The sequence below is a fragment of the Bombus vosnesenskii genome, unplaced genomic scaffold (assembly GCF_011952255.1).
Source record: "Bombus vosnesenskii isolate JDL3184/JDL3185 unplaced genomic scaffold, Bvos_JDL3184-5_v1.1 scf7180000013304, whole genome shotgun sequence".
Classification (NCBI taxonomy): domain Eukaryota; kingdom Metazoa; phylum Arthropoda; class Insecta; order Hymenoptera; family Apidae; genus Bombus; species Bombus vosnesenskii.
In genome coordinates, this window is record NW_022882953.1 from 1,295,600 (window position 1) to 1,313,124 (window position 17,525).

Genomic DNA, 17,525 nt, shown 5'->3' on the forward strand with positions numbered 1-17,525 from the left:
TGTTTGTTATCTAATAAATATAGAAATAATTATCAACATCATGTAAAAATTCATGAAAGTTTATCTCGAGTAAATGTTAATTGCATTGATTTCATTACGTACTTCTGAATAGAGTAAGTATGTATTTGCGTTATAGATGCACTGACTATACTATAAGCGATCGAATACCTATGCATGAATATCCTGTCGTAATAGATACGGACGCTACGGTATAGTCTGTGGCAACTGGCAATCTAGCAAGCAGAATTTATTTCAGTGCCATTCGCCAAAGCACATGTATGTAGCCATTATGAGTGGTACCTGCCAGTGAACAGGTGAAAAAATTTTGTCTATACAATGACATTTCTAGTTTTTAATCATTTATTTTAATACTATCATGTCCAATTCTTTGATATTCATTTGTGCAGAACGTTAAATGAGCGCAACAAGACCAACGAACTGATGTGAATGATCGTGCCGCTTTTGTTGACACGATTCTGAATACTTCGATGAAACGGGATAATACATCAAAAATAATCCGTTTCATTGTGTGAAAATGTCCTCGGAATCTCCCTTGAGCGATGTGCCAACTGTCGTGTCAAGACTGCATAATTTGCGCTTAAGTCAAGAAGACGGTGACGAACTTCAACAGAATGTAAATCTCGTTGTATCTGGCGATTCGTCTCCAGAACCTGTACGAAATACCCAACCTATTGGCAATGTTATCCTTTCACGTGCCAGACGTGCGCTTAATTTCGTTTGTGATGAAGATCAATCAACTTCATCAACAGCAAGAGCTGGAGAGTCTTCATCATCGAATGGTGATAAGTAAGTACTTTAATAAATCTTTCGTGTTTCTTAAAAGTGATCAATTTTAAATCAATTACTATTATAATACTTCTATAAACAACATTTTCATAATTTTCTTGATATTAATTTTTTAGTAGGCCTCCAACAAATGTAGCAAATACGTTGCATTTGGTAGGAATATCTCAAGATACTGCTACTTTGGAAAGTACTTCTACGAATGGTCAGGCAACAGTGGCTTATAATTGGCAAGGTACAAAAGCAACAATGCGTGAAAGAATTGTTTTTCTTTTTAACAATGAAATATTGTCGGACGTAAGCTTCATAGTAGGAAGGGGAGTACAAAAGCAGCGTATACCAGCTCATAAACTAGTCTTGTCTTCTGGAAGTGCCGTTTTTGATGCAATGTTTAATGGAACACTTGCAACAGCTTCTTCGGAAATAGAAGTACCTGATGTAGAACCTGCTGCTTTCTTGGCAGTACTTCTTTTTTTATATACAGATGAGATACAGATAGATCCTGAAACTGTGATGACTACGTTATATACAGCTAAAAAGTATGCAGTGTCTGCTTTAGAAAAGCACTGTGTGGATTATTTGAAAAATAATTTAACCAGTGATAATGCATTTTTGCTCTTAACGCAAGCTCGACTTTTTGATGAATCACAACTGGCTGCAGTATGTTTGGATACTATTGATAGATTTACTACAGAAGCTTTAAATGCAGATGGATTTACAGATATTGATATTGATACATTAAAAATTGTTTTGGAAAGAGACACCCTTCGTGTTAGAGAATCTAAAATATTTCAAGCAGTTTTAAGGTAGAACAGTATTATATATGAAGTATCTGATATTTGATGAATATGCGTATGTATAATTATTTGTTATTTCATCTGAATAGATGGTCAGAAGCAGAATGTGTAAGGCATCGTTTACCAGTTACCCCAGAAAATCAGCGGTTTGTTTTGGGTAGTGCTTTTTCATTGATTCGTTTTCCCTTAATGTCAAAAGAAGAATTTACAGCTGGCCCAGCAAAATCTGGACTTCTTAATTATTCAGAAGCTAGTATCAATTGTATCATTTAATATATATCCTATATATATTTATGAAATTACTTATTTAAAAACTATTTGTTTTAGGTTCTTTCTTTATTCTCATATTTTATATTAAATCCCAAACCAGTGGTAGGATTTCAAACAATGCCTCGCTGTTGCATGACTGGTAAAGAACAAACTGTATGCAGATTTCAACATACCAAAAGTAGATGGGGATACAATGGGACAAGTGACCGTATAAGGTGATTTTCAAGACAAAACGTAAAGAGAATTTCATGTTTATAGTATTTTATATAATTTAGATAGATTCTTCTTTTTTAGATTTAGCGTTGATAGACGCATATTTCTTATTGGCTATGGTGTCTATGGTAGTATGCATGGCTCTGCTATATATGAAGTATTAATAGAATTGATACATACTGCTTCTGGAAAGGTGATTGCTACAAATTCAACAAGTTTCAGCTGTGATGGTTCAAAATACACTTATCGATTAATGTTTAAAGAGTTAGCAGAAATTTTACCAAATACAATTTACACTGCATCAGCAACATTTAAGGTCGGTATATGATAGCTATTTTCAATGTATTCTTACGATGATTATCATTGTGCATTCTATTTTAGGGCCCCTATTCTCATTTTGGAACTAAGGGTTTAAAAACAGTCATGGTGGATAGTGATTCAGGGAATGGAAAAGTTAAGTTTGAATTTAGTATTGAGACTGGAGATAATAATGGAACATCTACTGATGAAGGACAAATTCCTGAACTTATATTTTACACTTAATAACTCATGTACATAATAACGACATTCCTTTTTATCAGCTTCATTGTCTTTCAGATCTTATTACATTAAATTGTTTTGTATAACAAATGTTATATATCAGTTTCTTTGTCAACTATATATTTTATTATAACTGTGTGCAGTTTACATAATGAGCATGTTTAAAAGTTTTTTAAGCTCTGTTTGTACTGCAAGTTAAAAAATGTTTTATATCTTATATTTATAATTGAAAATATTGAAAGTGGAATTTGTAGATTTTAAAAGGGCCTTATTGGGAGAAGAGACTGATTCGTGCCACTGATGTAAAATTAAAATTGAACTAAATTACTTATTTTTAATTAATTATTTTAATGGCAAATTTCTTCAAAAAGTAATTTTGGAGAAGGTAACCATACATTGAGTAAGTTACAAATATTAATATATTTATGACTAAGGACAATCTATTTTTCTATTTCTTCAAACAATATGTACATGAGTGGTATATTTATATAATAGTTATAATAGTTAAGCTTTATGTGGCAAAATAATAGATGAATTTTCATTGTCATTGTTTAGGACGTCTTTCTGTCAAATAACTTTTTTCCTGAGAAATATATAAAATAATGTAAAATTCAAATAAATAATCAAAATCATTATATTCTGCATGAGAAAACAATATAATAGAGTTTAAAGCTTAACAAATATTTTTTAGAAGAATTATTAATAAAAATGTCTATAATTTTTGGTAGGAAGCTATATATTATCTAAATACGTACATATAATAACTAAATAGAAACAATATATTGTTATTTTTTTAGTATTATTCAAGTTTAGGAGTTGTAAATGTAATATTTTAAGAAAGATTAACGCATTTTTTGTAACAATAGTACATAATGAATTTTTCAAGCTGTTCTTTATATTAATTAAATGCGCAAACTAGTCAAATATGATTTATTTATATTTGCACAATAAACGAAGTATATATATGTATGTCGGCGCGATATTTCTGTCCATAGCACGCAATTATTTATATTTTAATTATATTACAAAATAAGAAGATGCACATATTATAATGAAAAAATTAAATAAACTATTTATTCAATAAAAAATTCCTTGTATTATTTCTTTCTTTTCCTCTAAACACATTCTGGAAAACTATGCTTTAATTTTAATTTAATCTTGATATTCACTGTATGTAATATAAAAAGATATTTCCAATACTTTACATGCTACTTCGATTAAGGGGATAAAATCTATAATAACTTATCGTAAAATTTTTTAAAATCATAATTAAGGAATACATGGAAAATTGAAAATATTACTTGTCTAGTTACATAATCTTTTGTTTTTCATATATGTAAAATTAACATGGCAACTTTATCTAATACGCGCAAGTCTGTCACTGTCACAGCGTCTCACACAACGATAGAGTACTAAAAAATGGTAGTAAGTGATTTGTAGTACCGATTAATAATTTTGCGATATCATTTTAAAATTAATTCGCTGTTAAGTATTTTGATCGCGAGTTTGTCATGTGAAATCGTAAATCACTCTTAGATTTAGTAAATAACGGTATGTGTAGCAATAAAATTCAAGTCATTGGTGTTTAATTGGAAATTTATTACTATGTATCTGTAATAACCTAAAATTTATACCATTTACGTGATTTACTTACAGCTAGAAAAGGAAGTATCGTAATGGAGATATTACAATCATTTATTTACTTTTTTTAGTACAGTGAAAAATGTTCGAATGACGTTAATCTTCTGTATGTGTTGACGTTATGAAAAAAGAGATATTCGGCAAAGTTGTATATATTTTATCCCTATGGCTAAAGGAAAACTAAGGGGTTCAGATTCAAACAATAAGGTATGTTCATGAAATAATTTAATTTTGGTATAAGTATTTTTTAAGTTAATTTTATTTCTACAACAAATAGTTAACAACTTCAAATGCAACCTTTAAAAATGGGGAAACATATACATCAGAGTTTGAAATTAATGAAATACCACCTAGTGCCCGCACACTGCTTACGAAGGGTTACATACAAGATGAAATTAATTCTTACTCAGGTATATTTTTTATATTTTATAATATCTTCTTGTGGAACTTTTTATGCTACATGTTACTTAAATCTATTTTATATAACAATTATTTATGTTGGACATGTTAACTAACTTTTAGGTGCTACTGTTTCAACACGTGGACGTTTTATGACAGAACAAGAGAAGTTACGTTGCCCTAATGAGCGACCTTTGTATCTTTATATACAAGGGCATGCAAAACATAATGTAGATTGTATGTTGCTTTACTTCTGTTTATTTCTCTTTTGCAAATTGTTAATAATTTAGGATTTTATCCTCTTTACAGCGGCTATACAAAAAATTAATGAAATTATTAAAACAGAACATCAAAGTTCTTTAAATAGGCCAAGTAGATTTACTAATGCACCGCCACCTCTTATGAGTTTACATTCCGGAGTTACATCTGTGGTATGCAGTACTTTTATATTATGCATAGTTACTAACTATGTGCATATATATGTCTTTTATTGTCATTAACACAATTATTTTTATAGGAAAAAATCTGTGTTGGGATAGAAAATGCTCCAGAAGGATTTGATTTAAGAGGTAGAATTATAGGTGCAGGTGGAGCAAATCTATTATACATTAGGGGTGAAACAGGTGCAAATATAACTTTAAGGGGTAGAGGGTCGCAATTCATTGATCCTGTTTTAGGCACTGAATCTCCAGAACCACTGCATTTGTATATAGAGTAAGATGAATTATACATTTTCTTTATAATAATTTTGAATTTATAATAATTAATTATATTATACATTCTGTTTGTATAGGCATCCAAAGCCAGAAGCATTACAAAATGCAAAACAGTTAGCAATTAATTTAATCCAGACAATGCAATCGGAATTGCAATCATATATACAGCAGCAACCACCACCAGTACAATCACAGCAAGTTATAGAACAGTCGCAAATGCCACAAAGTATGAATCAATTACATTTTATAAACATTAAATGTGATTATAGATTTTCATTTGTTATCACTTTCATCTTTTATAGCACAATTTCAAACCATGAACATTGGTACTTTGGGACAGCCTAATGTTGTTACTATACAACATCAAGGTAGAGCACATACACTAATAGTTCATGGCTGTTAGAAATTCTGTCTGTAATTGTCGCAAATCATTCTTAACAGATATTATACAACACCCACAAAGTAGTGTAGTAACATTGCCAGCAACCATTCTCACTGCTACAGTGACTGGTGCACCAGGCTCTGGTATAACAGTTCCTCCACCTGGAGTCCACATTCCACCCCATTCTGGACCATTGGTACCACCACCACAAACACAGGTAACAAACAAACAAATTTATAGATTTATTTACTACCTATTAAATCTAATATTAGTTCTGTTATAATGGAATGTTTTGCTTGAAGGAAATACAAACATTTATGCCACCCCCGCCAGTTGGACAAGTACAATTAATTGGTCCTCCATCAACAGTCAGTCAAGTGCAATATCAAATTCATCCTGGGCAACCGCTACAAATTCAAGGGATTCAACCTGGATCACAATCATCACCGCAACCTGTAGCCCAAATGTATGTTATGAGTCAACCACCGCCACAGAGTCCAGCTCAACAAAACTTCATTACAAGTAGTAGTGCGCCAGTTAATGGTGCAGTTTCTTATGTTTATACACAACCAAATGTACAAAGGCCTTCTACACCGCCACAAGGGATAATCGAAGCTGTTAACGTGAATTTACAACAGCCACCTCCAGCAGCTCCAATTAACATAACTCAACAACCACCTCCACCATTATTACACCTTCATTTTCCTCCGCCAAACTTCCCGCCAAATCAACCACCACCTCCAGTACCACAAACTTACCAAATACAATATCAGCAGGTGCAAGCAGCTGCATCACAATCTCAAACACAGTTTGTGTTACAACCTGGGGAGCATATTGTTCCACCACAGTTGCAGCAAAATCATGAACAATCTCAGGCTGTGGCTCAGCATATGTTACCACCACAGTTTGAAGGTCATGCTCCCCAATTTCATTTACAAGTACCTCCTCCGTCTACGCAAACATTTTTGGTCCCTAATGCTCAATCGCCCCAACATCCTCAACAACATCCTCTTCCTCCTGGAGGTGAGGTTCAACATCAACAAGAAGGACCAGTGGATCAAGGGCCACAGCCACAACCAGTACCACCTCCGCAAATTGTACCACCGCCTGCTGCTCAAATGTCGAACTCTATGAATGTTCTTACTAGTATTCCACCGCCGACGCAAGCACCTTCTTCACAAAATGCTCCATGGCTATATCAAGCACAACAACCGCAACAAATGATGCAATCGCAGGGGCAACTGCAGGTAATGTTATAGTATGTATACATTTTTATGAATTAAAGTATATATGAATAAGAATGTAAAATTTAATAGGTTCAGATGCCACCCGCAAATATACCTTTACATAATGTACCTCCACCGCAAGTTCAAGCACAGATACAGTATCATGCACAGCATATGCAATATCAGAATGGTCACATACCTCCTCAAGTACATTATACAGTTCAACCACCACCTCAACAGTTTGAGCAAAAGCCTGATTCCCCAGAACAAAAGTCTCATGGCGTAAAAAGAAGATTTTCAGACGTTGAAACAAATTCGGTTAGTTTTTAGAATTCATGTCTGATAAAATAAAAATTTACTACTGTATAAGACATTAAAAACTCAAATAAACTTTTGTATTATAATAGGAAACATCACCTTATCAGTGTGGTCCTCTACCTGCTCAGCGTCATGGAACAGGGTAAGTAAAATCGTTGAAACTTTTATTCACTTACTTTTATTAGATATAGTTATGTCATTTATACATATGAAGTAAAAGTTTCTTGCAATATGCAAGAACACTAAAATTTATTAGGTGAATAAAGCAGGTTTAATGAACCTCAATTATATTTAAATACATATTTAAAATACAAAATAAACATGTTTATTTATAGTGTCTGATTAATATTAAAGCTGAAAAAGAAATATGTATAAGTATACACATTTAATGTTTGCAATTACATTTTGTATTAGTACCAACTGTGATGGAATCTCTAATTTTGTGAAAGCTGCTTAATAATTCATTGCTTAGATACGAAAAAAAATTGTAACTTATATATAGTCATTTTATTTTATATTATATTAAGCTTAAACACATGCAATTCAATAAAATTAAATTTTTTTCAGAAACCTGCTTTGATCAAGATGTACCAAACTCAATAGATAGCAGGAAGTTTTTTAGTTGTTCCTTACTTACAAATTTATAATTATAATGAAAGAAAAAAATAAAATAAAATAAAAAATAAAAAAGCAAAATATATTTGATATTATAGAGTAAGGAACATCAATTTATTCTTGCAACTATAATTTGGTATAAAAAATTTTACATATTCACAATCAAACTATTTTCAAATATACTTATTCTGTTTTTTACTTGTAAAAAAGTATAAAATTAGTATAAAGATAGATCTGAGTAATCAAAATGTTTAAAGTAAATGATTGTGAATATAACTAATTTTTTCACAGAATATTATGCAGAGAAAAAATATTTAGGTATTTATATATTCCTTCTGGTAAATTTTTTTGTAAATGTATACACTGTCAGTATTGCTTATTTTGTTATTATTACTCTCAATGAAAATAATAAAATGACATTACAATAATAAAATTACAATACTAAAATTACAATACTAGAATTACAATTTATAAATTGTGTAAAGAGTAATCTAATTCTTTTAGTATAATATTCTGTGCTATTAAGTTATAACACAATTAAGTACTTTTTAGACAAAGTTTGGTATCATTAACTATAACCTGGAGACACCAGGTGCTTTTAACATTTCAGAAATATCCATGGCTGTGCATCAGGTGATATTTGCTTAAATTTTGAAATGTTTACTTTATAATCATCAATTGTGAATTAATAATTTGAAACTGAATTGTTTAAGCAGAGAAGGTGATCGACAGCAACAAGTCTTACATGGTCCATCACAAGCAGCTGCAGGCCTTCCTCATGGAGATCGAAACAAGCTGCTAATGCCACCTCCACATCAAGGTCTGTAACTAAGAGTATTCAAAATGAAAGAATGCTGGATACCTTTTGAAAATTAACACGAGTGTAGTTCTTCATAGATAATAATGATTAAGTGCAATATATTGAATGTATTTAATAATATACATATATTTCTTCAAAATAAATATTTTAATTTCATTACATGAATTAGTCGGAATTAATAATTTTTATATTTATAACTCAGTACTGTCTTTATATTTTCATTTCAGATGGGTATCTAGCATTGTTTCTTAATACTCTTAGCTTGTAGTACATTACTTACTGTAAATATATTTTTTACTAAACAATACGAATTTGCCCTTACTCTTAATCCATATGTCTTAGCGATTCGCTTTTTCATGTACTCATCCGGACACATTGCAGATAGACTTCCGGAATTGTCTACGAAGTTTACGATACCACAGATAGATTGCTTTCCATTTATCTTTATTTGTTATTATTTAGAATTAACAAAACTTTCGCTACATTATATTATATAATTAAAATAGTTAACTTAAGCATCCTAATTTTAATGCTTTTTCATATGTTTTTTATTAAAGTATGTATATGTGTTTTCAGATCTCTGTGCAATGAAGTGATTTTATATTTCAGTGATTACTTTTAACCAGTATTAACTATAATTATTATCGTTCGTGTTCTGTTGAAATGCATTCTATGTTTTAATATGAGTATTTTAAGTTTAACAAGTCGAAATGCCAGGGATATGTATCTTGGAATTAGATCTCTGACGCTGGACATGTGAATACATGGAGCAGCAGCCTGTCATATTGACATTAATGATTCATGGTGTTTACAAATTATTTAATGTAGCTTTTTCTATAAATGTGTACAAAGTTTACAGAGTAAAAATGTTGGATTTGTTAAATAATTGTATGCAATTGATTTCATCATTTGTTTTACAGTGAATTGAATAATAATCCGATGGATGTCTTAAAGCAGGAATTTGGGTGATGGAGATGAAAACAAATTTTTAATAATAAATTTTATTTTGCAGATCACGAATGAAACAAACAACATAAACTAAGGAGGCTTTACAGCAATCGTGACCTAATGTCATGGATATATTTATTATGCGCTTCCAGATGCATTTAGTCGTCATAATCACTATTTTTTTTCTTTCTTAAGAAATGGTGAACAGCGTGAAATATTGTTAGTGTTCCGTAGAACTTTAAGAAATACTTAGAGAATTTATCACTGCGCAGTATTGATTTAAACAAATCAACTAATATTTTAATCTGCATATTAACAAATTGTAGCTTGAGTTTTAAGTAAAAGGAAAGGATATATTATAATTTTATTTTATTTTTAATTTATCATTAATTAATAGTTGTATTACAATATTTCATCACGTTATTTGCCATATTTAATTTTATAATATACTTTACATATAGTTATTCCACATCATCTTGTATATGTACTTTATTTCATTTCATGAATTTTCATTATTTAGGTGAGAAACGCAGCTTGGATCAAAAAACTGCAGGCATAAATACAGGTATATCTAACATTTGTTCTGGTATATTTATTTTTATGTTTCCTATAAGCTGGAGAACAAATTTCATTGTATGTATAAATGTATGTAATAGGAAATGAGCAAAATCCGATCGGAGATTCGATAAACATACATCCTGGAGGACCGCCTCTGCCTCCTTCACTTCCACCACAGGCACCATGGCAAACACATCATGTTAGAGTTCCATGGGGCAGACCACCACCAATGCCAAGGGATGGAGAGCATCAAGGAGTGTGTCCTACATTACCTCCAACAAATATGCCACCACCACAAATTAGACCCAGAGGTATTCACAACGAATAACGATACTGTCGATAATTGTATAGTTGTATATGTTTGTAAATAAAATCCACATGATTATGTCTCGATTTTAATATGGAACACTTGATTATGTCTAATAAATATCTAAGAGAAGCTTTTAAAATTGTACGCCTACAATTAATGTGGCTTTCAAATTATTTAAAATAATCATTTATGTTTCATTATGTTTTGAAATAGCTCTTCATTTATTTGTAATTTTCTTTACAAGAGTGTTCATTTTTTATATTTTACTCCTAAATTTCGGTGTATAGAATAATGATTAAATGTTTTCGTAATTATCTAGGACACATTGAAGGTAATCGTTCGCCTATACAAAATGCGATATTGGAGCATCCGTTGAATGTTGAGTATAATCAAATGCCACCGTATACGACAAAACCTCCTCCTTACAATTCACACCCATTGATGCAATCCATTTGCAATCCACCGCCACCACCACCGCCGCATCATCAGCAGCGACCGCAGCATCCTCCTCAAAATGTGCAGCATTATCAGGTGCCAATTTCACAGACATATCAACCACCGACTTCCTGTCCACCGTGGATGAATTAAAATATGATAAATACGAATGGAGTTCTTACGTTAGTACCTTAAAAGATGGTTGATGCAGTCCGTCCGATTTCACATCGTGTCTATCAATAAATTTGTCACTATCAATAAATTTATACGAATGTCGTTGATTCTAAAGAGCATAATGAACGTAAATGGATGGTATTGCATTATCTTATCTTTATCGAATTGTTCCTTGCGATAGTAACTATTTCATTGCTAATGTGTCGTTGCAAAGATGCTGTTCTGTAAAAAATGTGTATATTTTACAAATTATTTATAGCGAATGTCTTAAGGGTTTAGATAGCGAATGATAGTATAAACGAATTTATAAATGCAGCGTTACGAACGAACAATGCGCGTGATCAGTGAGATAAGGAATTTGATCTATGATGCGTAATCATGTAACGCAGAAACCGCGAATGTGATTCGCGATTTGCTAGAATGAGTATATATGTGTTGGAAGCGTGGCGGGTGCATACAAGAAGAGACGATTCTGATTAGTTCCAAGAATTGCTTTAGTATTCACGCACATACATAACCACACGAGGACTTAGAAGTATAATTTTTTGTATTCGTAGAACGTAATTAATCCAGTCTCAAATTTATCGTATAGGCGTCTATTCCTTCTTTTGTTGTTGGCATACTTTATACATACCGTATTTCTATCTAAGATAGTGTATCCCCATGGTGTATACGAGTTTCTATACAAACGTGAATAAATCGTTGCCTGTAATTTTACCAGGCGTTGATATTAAAATCGCGGATGTCTCGTTCATGTGAAAGTTTTTCGTAATTCTCATACGAATCTGTCAAAGCAAAATGTAAATTCATTAACTGCTGTTATAGTACAATATTTTTGATTTAACGATTAAGTAAATAGGGTTAGTATCAATTATCATCATTCGTGTTTATATGAAGTGATTCTTGATGCACTATGATATTTTATCCTTATAAGTTTAAAGCGTCAAGCTCGAATCTATTGAATTCTGATCGATGTATGAAATCTTTTGTTTTCGTTTAAGTCATTATATTTTTATGATTTAGTTATAAATATAACTTTCCGGTAAAAAGTAACTATTTCAATAAATTAATTTGATAGCAATAGTTTCTTTGTATTTTGGATATTTTTCTTTATGTATAACTCACGTATAACTCATTTAATTAGATCTAAAAGATCTAATACTACATAAATATCCATATCTCTAAACAGAATGTTATTTCCGAATTAATAGTTTTAGACATATTTTTAATAATTTATTTAGAAGAAAGTATCTTCATTCGCTACTTTTATTACAATTTATTAATAAATAGGATACCATACTCCGCTCTTGATTGCGCAATTGCGCATTATCTTTTATGCTCGTATCAGTCGCACGAACTGACAAGCTACTTCTATCTGGAACGAGTGATCATACCAATGGGAATTGTAGTCTGTATAAGATCCCCTGCTGGCGTGTACATTGACCCATGGACACAATAATTTGAGAATTTGCCATGGCATAATTCACGGAAACGATTTGGGACGAACGATTTATACATCGGGTTAGCTTGGAACATTTACAAGAAATAAAGTAGTTGATCCTCATATATGTACGGTAATGGCTATTTTCAAATAGCTATTACTTTAAATTACAACTGTTTTACTTTGATATACTGATGTAATCAAATTGCAAGAGTTTTGGAACTATTTTATCGAATGATATTAAGTCCTTAATTTTTTAAAATCGTCAGCGCACTTTTAATTAACTTCAACCAATGTCAAATAACATTCCTCAGTTATTTCATCGTTAATTAAAATTCTGATAACGAGAAACGATGTATTTTCTGTTGATTATCGATCACGAGATTCGTTCTTATTATTTTTCACCCATTTCCAGTAGCGATTATTTTATTGTGCCTTGTATAATTAACTATGCAATTTTTCTTAAGACTGAGAACGTTATCAGAGAGTAATATAATTTTCCTTTCTAATGGCTTCTATTTACTTTCATGAAATTTAAATTTATTTCGTTGATGAAATGTTAACTTAATAATTATCCGATATCACGTAGAAGCTTTCATATACGTTCAACGGATCCACATGTTTGTTTTGCAATTATTCATTTTGACGAAACTTGAAATTAACAAGATTTACTATTCCATTTAGTCAATGGATGTTAAAACAGATCTGTTTTTGCTACCAATCGGCTATCGTTCTAATTAAAGTCGTTAAACGTTTCGATACGGAATGTGCGGTGATCGAATATTGGCTTAGGTTTTCATACTGCACGAAATTCTGTTTAATACAAATCCAATGAAATCGTACGCTGCCGGAATTCTCTATCGTTATACAGAGCGAACTGCACGCCAGAGGCTGTAATAGAATCAGATATCGTAAAATCGTGCTGGTGCAATTAACAGAAGACTCTTAGATTTTCTAGGAATAATATACATTTGAAACGGGCTATCTAATTTAAAAATCTTAATTTTTAAGTGATATAATTTCAAATATATAAATCAACAAAATTCTCATTCAATAGTTTTAGTTTTAAGAATCGAAAATTTTTCAATGCAAAAAATTAAATTTATAAATAGAAGACTGTCGTTAGTTATTGTACTATACTTGTCATTTGTATTAGTTTCGAATTGTTCGCATCGATAGGAGAATCGAATTCGATTTTTTGCAAATTATTCGTGAAATAGCGCGACTCACTTCAACGTCGATTACCATTTTCCCCATAGCAAACTTAACCAATTACTCCGAATGATAAATTGGACATTTTTAAAATTCGGGAAATATTCGAACCGGTTCATACGACTTTTTCAGCCATGTCCCAGGTTTGTCCGTCATCCTCGCATCAACTGGTCGCAGCCGCGGTAGCTTTTCGCCGAGCTCGACGTAAATTTCCGAAAAATTTTGGTTTGTATAGCAACATAGAAGAAACAAAGTTCGATAAGGTAATTTCACTGCTAATATCCTACAAATTTTTTCGGTACTCGGGTTTATGTCATATTATATTGAACCAGGTTATAAATCCAAATTAATTTTTTTATATATCATTCAATGGTTCGATCTTAAGAATTGCCTGGTCTTGGGATTTGCAGCTGCTTGATTTAGATTATTAAATTTAGATCAAAGATTTCTGAAACGTTCTTAATAACATTTCTCTGCAAATTGTTGTCTTTGACAATGTTGGAATCAGACTGAAAGCGTCAGCGGAAACGAGGAGCTAAACGATCAAGAAAATTCGTCGCTTCCATCGAGAAACTGTTCAAACGGAAGATCGAATCGTGTGGAAGCAAAGGCATTCTGGAACGATGAGTGCGGCGAAAGTGGCTCGATCAAGGAAAACTTACTCCAGAAGCCAATAATCTGCAGTTGTTGTCGTAAACGTAACGATCAACGCAATGCTGGAGATGCACTCGACATCGTCCCAAGCAAAGAGCACAATGGGATCACGCAGAAAAGCGAATTTTCTAAATCGGAACAAACAGAAAGGTATGGCGCATTTTGTACACGAGAATCGATTATCAGGAACGTTTTAATTTGACAAATATTCTTGTGACCAGCTGTTTACAGTTTTCGTAGTAATTTTAGAAAAATACGTTGTAATTATAAGAAGAATATCAAATTCTAATTTAATTTTAATATTTCATTCTTCTATATGATAGTAGTGAGGTATTCTGAATTAAATCACACAATTACGACACGAATTTATATGTAGTATAGTTTAGTATTCACAATTTAGATTAATCACAGACGAAAGTAATATCATTAAATCAACCGTAATATTATTTTATGAGTCTTTATCATTTTTAGCTTCAAGCAATTTTCAGAATGTTATTAAAGACATTAATTTATAAATGATATATTGAAAACTGAGAATTATGTCAACATCTAGTTCATATCTTATTGTATATCATACATTGAGCGATTTTACCCCGAAAATTTGTTGATGTGGTCGTTCGATAATCGCAACACGCCTCCGGACAAAATTTTACAGAATTGAAATTTTTAACCTTCTCCTTTTTTGTTTCAATTTTACGTCGGTGAAACCAGAATGAAATAAGAATTTTATTATCTGGTTATCAATTTTGTCGTATAAGCACTAAAAGAATACAAAGAAGTAACACATACTCGTTTGCTTCTTTTTTTAGTTGTAACGCGAAGGCAATAAAAAGTTTCATAACGGAACCTCGAAATTCTAGTCGTTGTCGTGGCTCATATTCTTATTTTCCAAGACGAAACCCGAAAAAAACTTCCACTAAATTGGATTCCGTTAATCTTCTGTACGGCTGCGATCAGAACGAAGTGGACAATGTTAAAAGCAGCGACTCGTTCGAGAAACGAAGTAAATCAAAGTTCCTCGCGTTCTTGAATCTGCAGTTGTCGATAAATCGAATTTGCCATTGAATTTGTCGATGTGAATTATATTACCGTGAATTATCCTAATAATTTCGTCTTGTTTAGATTACGATAAAGACGAGCACGAGTGTAATGCCGAAGGGAGAGATCATAAATCGTATCATCGAAACTCGCAAAAGGATAACCACCCATCGTCGTCTAGTATTTCGCGCACATTCCGTTGTGCGAAACATTCGACTCTTGATCTTCTACGACCTCATCGGGATTATTGGTATCGTCAGAGTCGTCATTATTGCTGCCATTCTCACGATCACTGCCATCATCGTTGCGACAACGAGTACAACAGGTTAATAAAAATAAGGTTACAGCATAAGACGGGATTAGTTTGTATTATTACAGAACTGTGTCAGAATGGGACTATCTATAACTCCTTTCTTGTTATAAGCGACAAAATATGACAAAAGTTTGTAGGTAACGTTAAATTTTTATTTTACATTCATAAAAGTGCTTGTAAAGTGCACTTGGTGATAGCAAATAAACGTAAAATATACGAAATATTTATCTGTTATTTTCTACATTTATCCTATTGAGGATTCAAATCTTCTATATTTAAAAATACTAAGGTTGTAAATTTTGTTATAAGCGAATAATTGGTTAAAATGTATTTGGAATAAAGTACACTCGAGTTGTACATTTACAAATTATATAGATTAATCGATCAGACACGAATTTTAATCATTCAATATTATAAGTCGTCGAAGAATTAGTTCACGATCTTTATTGACATTTTTTCCAAACAGTTATTCATCAAAGGAAAAGCGTCTCGCGTCAGACACGTGTCTCTGCTCCTCAAACTCCAACAATCGGAGAAATTGCTGTTCCAATGACCAAACTCCGCACGAATCTATCTGCAGTCATAAGTGTTGCGCGAACAATTCAGAAAAGATTTCGACGGTGCAAGAGCAAAACGACGAGGAACTGGACGATTCCGTGGGCACGATCAATCACAAGGACTCTTTGTGTATTCTGGTGGAAAAGTACAAGACTAATAAAAAGTGCAAGCACAAGACATACCTCGGCGGCCCTGAATTCTCGAGCGAACGAACTAAAGACGAATGCGATAAATCGTTCACCTCGGAAACCAGTTGTCAACTGGATGAAATCATGAACGCGAAACAAGGGGAGAAATATTCGAGCAGCAATAAATGCCGTTTCCGAGACAATCGCGTGTCGATGGGGAGAACGTGCAGACACGGCTGCGGTCCGATCTTCAGGGAAGGGGATTGCAATCAATTCAAAAACCTCAAATCTCGTTTAATAAAGACTGGTACTTGTTGTTCAGCGAAAGGCACACCGTGGAGACACACGTTTTAAATTCAACGAAGATTCTTCACTTCGAGTTCCACTTTTTCATACCAAGTTTTTGTATTTATATAGTTTCTAGTTCGCACGTTCGTTTGCTACTCGTCTTTTTTACATACAGTAGCTAGCTGCTATAGATGTATTTATATCGCTATTTATTGGTTATTATTTATTAAGAAATTCGAGTTTAACAAAAAAAGGTAGAAAAAAAGATCATATCACATATATATTTTGCCTTTGTACGAAGACACCGCCCTATGTATTTAACAAATTTACATTAAAATCACTATAAGATTTCTGCGTACAAATTTTCATTGTAATTTTTATCTTCACCCACAAAAAGGGACAAAGAAGTTTCGAACAGTAGTTCAATTTCAAGGTTGGCGCACCGTCGCTCCTCCGGATGGTTATTTTTTAAGGTATATTGCGCTAATAAAGTTAATAAACTTATTTTGGAAGTATATTGCTTTAATAAAGTTAATAAACGAGCGCATTTATATCATTCCGCTACAACGGGTTCTGTACCGCCAGCCTCTTGGGCATCATTTGGACACTCTTGCGTCTCTCCTTTTTTCTTTTCCATCTCTTCCACTTTTCGCTCCGTTTCTTCTACTTCTTTTGCCTTCTTTTCTCTCTACTCTTCCTCCTTCTCTTCCCTTTCTTTTTCTTCTAA

General features: G+C 32.3%; 3 protein-coding genes across 8 annotated transcripts; all 3 read left to right on the top strand.

Moving 5' to 3' along the window:
* Positions 1–407: 407 nt before the first annotated feature.
* Positions 408–3,259, top strand: LOC117234251 (BTB/POZ domain-containing protein 1-like). The gene is given in 7 exon segments (XM_033495265.1): positions 408–516; positions 519–807; positions 924–1,610; positions 1,691–1,850; positions 1,929–2,086; positions 2,166–2,400; positions 2,466–3,259. Coding segments are annotated over 7 exon segments (1,719 nt in total). The 5' UTR covers positions 408–488; the 3' UTR covers positions 2,628–3,259.
* Positions 3,260–3,984: 725 nt separating this feature from the next.
* LOC117234249 (extensin-like) lies at positions 3,985–11,883 on the top strand. 5 transcript variants are annotated; one of them, XM_033495260.1, is made up of 16 exons: positions 3,985–4,175; positions 4,281–4,472; positions 4,543–4,675; positions 4,788–4,901; positions 4,974–5,095; positions 5,182–5,378; positions 5,458–5,606; positions 5,683–5,748; positions 5,822–5,979; positions 6,065–7,009; positions 7,079–7,306; positions 7,396–7,448; positions 8,638–8,741; positions 10,210–10,254; positions 10,346–10,558; positions 10,877–11,883. In XM_033495260.1, exons 2-16 carry the CDS (start codon positions 4,431–4,433, stop codon positions 11,143–11,145), a joined length of 2,838 nt encoding a protein of 945 aa, XP_033351151.1. In that variant the 5' UTR covers positions 3,985–4,175; positions 4,281–4,430; the 3' UTR covers positions 11,146–11,883. The 5 variants fall into 5 exon arrangements, with proteins under 5 accessions (XP_033351151.1, XP_033351152.1, XP_033351154.1 ...); XM_033495261.1 differs by having other exon boundaries at positions 4,337–4,472; XM_033495262.1 differs by having other exon boundaries at positions 4,031–4,049; positions 4,337–4,472.
* A 105-nt stretch (positions 11,884–11,988) lies between these two features.
* On the top strand, positions 11,989–17,129 carry LOC117234252. Of its 2 annotated transcripts, XM_033495267.1 has the most exons (6): positions 11,989–12,687; positions 13,952–14,082; positions 14,328–14,623; positions 15,283–15,476; positions 15,596–15,836; positions 16,291–17,129. In XM_033495267.1, exons 2-6 carry the CDS (start codon positions 13,954–13,956, stop codon positions 16,862–16,864), a joined length of 1,434 nt encoding a protein of 477 aa, XP_033351158.1. In that variant the 5' UTR covers positions 11,989–12,687; positions 13,952–13,953; the 3' UTR covers positions 16,865–17,129. The 2 variants fall into 2 exon arrangements, with proteins under 2 accessions (XP_033351158.1, XP_033351157.1); XM_033495266.1 differs by having other exon boundaries at positions 11,989–14,082.
* The last annotated feature ends 396 nt before the right edge of the window (positions 17,130–17,525 follow it).